The sequence below is a fragment of the Poecilia reticulata genome, linkage group LG11, assembly GCF_000633615.1.
Source record: "Poecilia reticulata strain Guanapo linkage group LG11, Guppy_female_1.0+MT, whole genome shotgun sequence".
Taxonomy (NCBI): Eukaryota; Metazoa; Chordata; class Actinopteri; order Cyprinodontiformes; family Poeciliidae; genus Poecilia; species Poecilia reticulata.
Window position 1 is genome coordinate 3,746,618 of NC_024341.1, and position 3,647 is coordinate 3,750,264.

The 3,647-nt window shown below is 37.7% G+C and overlaps 1 protein-coding gene across 1 annotated transcript in view; it reads right to left on the minus strand.

Moving 5' to 3' along the window:
• Window positions 1-3,647, minus strand: part of khdrbs3 (KH domain containing, RNA binding, signal transduction associated 3) — a 150,247-nt gene that overhangs the window by 29,115 nt on the left and 117,485 nt on the right. The window contains exon 7 of the mRNA XM_008421354.2: window positions 224-306. Within this exon, the coding sequence (XP_008419576.1) occupies window positions 224-306 (83 nt within the window). The remainder of the gene's footprint in view (window positions 1-223; window positions 307-3,647) is intronic.

Consider the following 3,647-nt stretch of genomic DNA (forward strand, 5'->3'; position numbering starts at 1 on the left):
GGAAATAAAACTAAGGAAAACAAACTAAGAAACTAGGAAAAGGGGAGGACAAACAGACCCTGACACTTTTGCAACTTTTTTTGTCTAATTTCCTTTCAGATACAAACCTCTTTGTTGAATAAATCAAAATCCACCAGAAGTGTGAATAATTTTGGACGTAACTGTACATCCTGAGAACAAATTATAATGAAGATAATTTGATTTAAAAAATGCAGCAACTTACTTTTGTCCTTGATTACTGTAGCTGTTGTCATAAGACTCGTACCCTTGGTCATCGTAAGCGGTTCCGTAGCCGTCGTCATAATCCTGAGGTAACAGAAACAATATTGACCTAGTTAGAAAAAAACAGCAACCTGGATTTGAAAAGAAGCTCAAATCTCCATCTGAGTGAAAAGAAGTGACAGCAGTGGTACATATACAGCTTTGTCACTTTGCATCTAATTCTACTTTTAATGCAACACTGACATATCTTAGGATTCTACCTTCAATTAAAATTACGGCTAATAAATAATTTAATTGCATTTTTAATTCATTTATAGATACTGGTATCTATAAAAAATATTATTGCAAAAATATTAATAATAATTCTTGGTTTTCACTTTTTTTCCCTCCACAAATCAGTTATTCAAAATCTGAAAATTGTGCAGAGCACTAAAGTTCACCCCCTTCATTAGTAAACAGAGTCTGTTTTTGTGTGACTTAATCTCATTATAAGCCCAGCTGTTCTGTGAAGGTGTTGGAGGCTTTTTGGAGAACACTTGTGAACAAAACACATCATGAAGCAACGCAGCAGACAGGTCAGGAATAAAGTTGTGGAGAATCTGAAGGCAAGGGTTATGTGTGTGAAACAACGTGACACACGCAGGAGTAGGCACTCTGCTCCAAAATTCTACTTTTGCTCTGAATATTTGGTATTTGGTGAAAATGTAACTGAACAACGCCACCACCAATTGGTGAAACACGGCGGTGGTAACATCATGCTGTGGGGATGCTTTTTCTATTTCTTCACCAGGGGTTTTACATTGTTAGATTGTTAGAGCTAATTACCTGGAAATCGGGAAAGAATGAGTCTGAATCTGACCTGGGCTACAATAGAATGGACAAAGTAATGGATAAATAAAATATCTTTGCTCATTAGCAACCCATATCCAAATTTTTCACAACAGTCTGAATTCCGATCTTTTCACCCCCCATAAAACTCACTCTGATCATTTTCAAAGTGTCTGAACAGTGATGTAAAATTTTATTCAACTTTTATGTTGTTGACATGAGACATACATCATGACTCTGCACCAGAAAAAGCCCGGCAGGAAGTGAACGTTGACTAAAATAAAATCATGACTACGACATTATGAATGTAGTCAGTTTCACAGACGTGTATCACATCACAATCCCACCACTCATGGCTCTGATTTTAGCAAGAAGTTGGAATTGAGAAGCTGCTGTGTCAACGCGGTCTAATAGAGAATCATTGGGAAGAGTTGTTGATTAAGGAATGAATGAAAGGCTGTTCTACAAAGTATTGACTAGGGCTGAAACGATTCCTCGAGTGATTCGAGTACCTCGATTATTAAAATTCCATGAGGAAAATTTCTCTGCCTCGAAGCTTCATTAAATTATGTTTTATTATGTAGCGCACCATGTCATGTCTGGATCGTCACTTGTGGAGGGCAGCACTCTTACTTCCGCCTATGAGTTGTTGTGAAGTCCTAGCAGCATGATGTTGAATTGTGCAGTGTTTTGTCAGAGTTTGGGGGACAAATAAGGATTGTTGAACTTTGTGGTGCGATGGTTGGACTACGACAGCTTTTCTGGCGTTGGAATCGCCTCATCACGGTTTTGGAGCAAACGGTGAGCGAGAAAGAGACACAGAGAGAGAGAGAGAGATCCGATTCCTCGGATAATGGTAAAAATATTCTATAGCGTACTCGATTACTAAAATATTCTTTTACAACAGCCCTAATATTGACGCATTGAAACTGAATTTCTTTTCCTTCCACTTATACATAAAGCATTGTTAGAAAAACTGTCAGTGTCCCTGGGTCTACGTTACACCAACACCTCAAAAGACAAGCCTTAAACATCTGCTTGGGGTTTTTACAGTCACCCTCATCCCTTTGCACTCCAACAAGAAGAGCATCAAAGTAAGTCAGCCATGCGCCTGCCGTAATTTGGGATAAATGGGACTTATGTTCCACAAAAAGACATCGACCCCTAGTGACACATTTCTCATACCCCACCCCGCTCTCATTTCTAGGCTAATTCATCTGCCCCTTATTTGTATCCTCAAAGCAAATATCTATAAGATTTAGCGAGAAGGAGAAACTGTTCATCACTCACTTATTACAAAAGGTTCTAATTCCTGATTAGAAGCATGCACTTGGCAAATGAAGGCATTTGAATCCAGTCTTTTATCATTAATCCTCTAAAAATTGAGAGTGTGGAACCCGGATGTAGTGTGACTTGGTTCAACAGTTGCTCAGATATTGTTTTTCAAATTGGAGAAAAACAATATCTGAGGAGTGCTCTCCTCGTGTAGTCTGTTACCTAGAAACCAGCTTAAACGACCTGGCAGTCGTACTGAAAGTTTGCTTTCGGAAGTCACTAGATGATTTATTTATGTCTTTTTTTTTTTGCTGTTGCAATGTACATAATTACAAATACCTTTACCAAATAGCTGTGTGTTATTCTTTGTCAGAAAAAAAGAAGTTTAATCAAACATTTGGTCAACATATTGTGATCACCATTTTGAACTAAACAACTTCTTCAGAGTTTACTGAAACTGTTCCTCAAAATAAAACAAGAAATAAGATGATGCCGTATAACAATATCAATGTCAACAGGCTGTGTTAATGAAGCTTGTTCTCACTAGAGAATGAGTTTGTTCTATTAAGCTAACATTCACCTTTTACATACCAAGTAGTTTGTTAAAGCTAATGTTAGCTATATGTAAAGTTTTCATTTTGACTAAAGAGTTGGTCATAAAGTCAACATTTACAAATCATACTTCTAAACTGTATTAAAGTTGAGTGTGAACTTCCTTTTTCAATTTCTTGATGATGATAATTGAGATTTTTCTAAAACTGAATGATTTTTATGTTCAGAACCTTATCCATTGAACTATGACCAGGGCTGAAAGTAAGGGGGTACGGCAGGGTACTGCGTACCCCTAAAAGATTTAGCAGGGGTGCGCAGTACCTGCAAGAGAGGGGAGAGGCTGTCTACTGTAAAACATGAATGGGTTCACTGTGCAGCCGTGAGTGATTAGTTTTTCAAGAACAATCTAAAACACGACTTAATCAGTTAATAAATACCTTTTTTCTCATTTCATATTGTTTCTGAACTGTTCGTGCTTTGCTAGAGCAGCGGTGCAACACGTCGATCACAGAAGGTTTTGAGTCGATCTCGGCATTAGGTGACAAACTGAACGCAGCCAGGACGATGAGACCAGCTCGTCCTCCTCTGACTCGCTTAAAACGTTCGTAACTTTATGAAAGAACAACAACAAAAATCAACAAAATGTGTTCAAATTAATGACCCAACAACAATAATAATCTCAGTAATTATTGTTTCAACAAGGTGTTGCGCAATTCTGTGCGTTTCGGTTCCATTATCAAAATAACCAGCAGAGCAGGAGTTTAAAATTA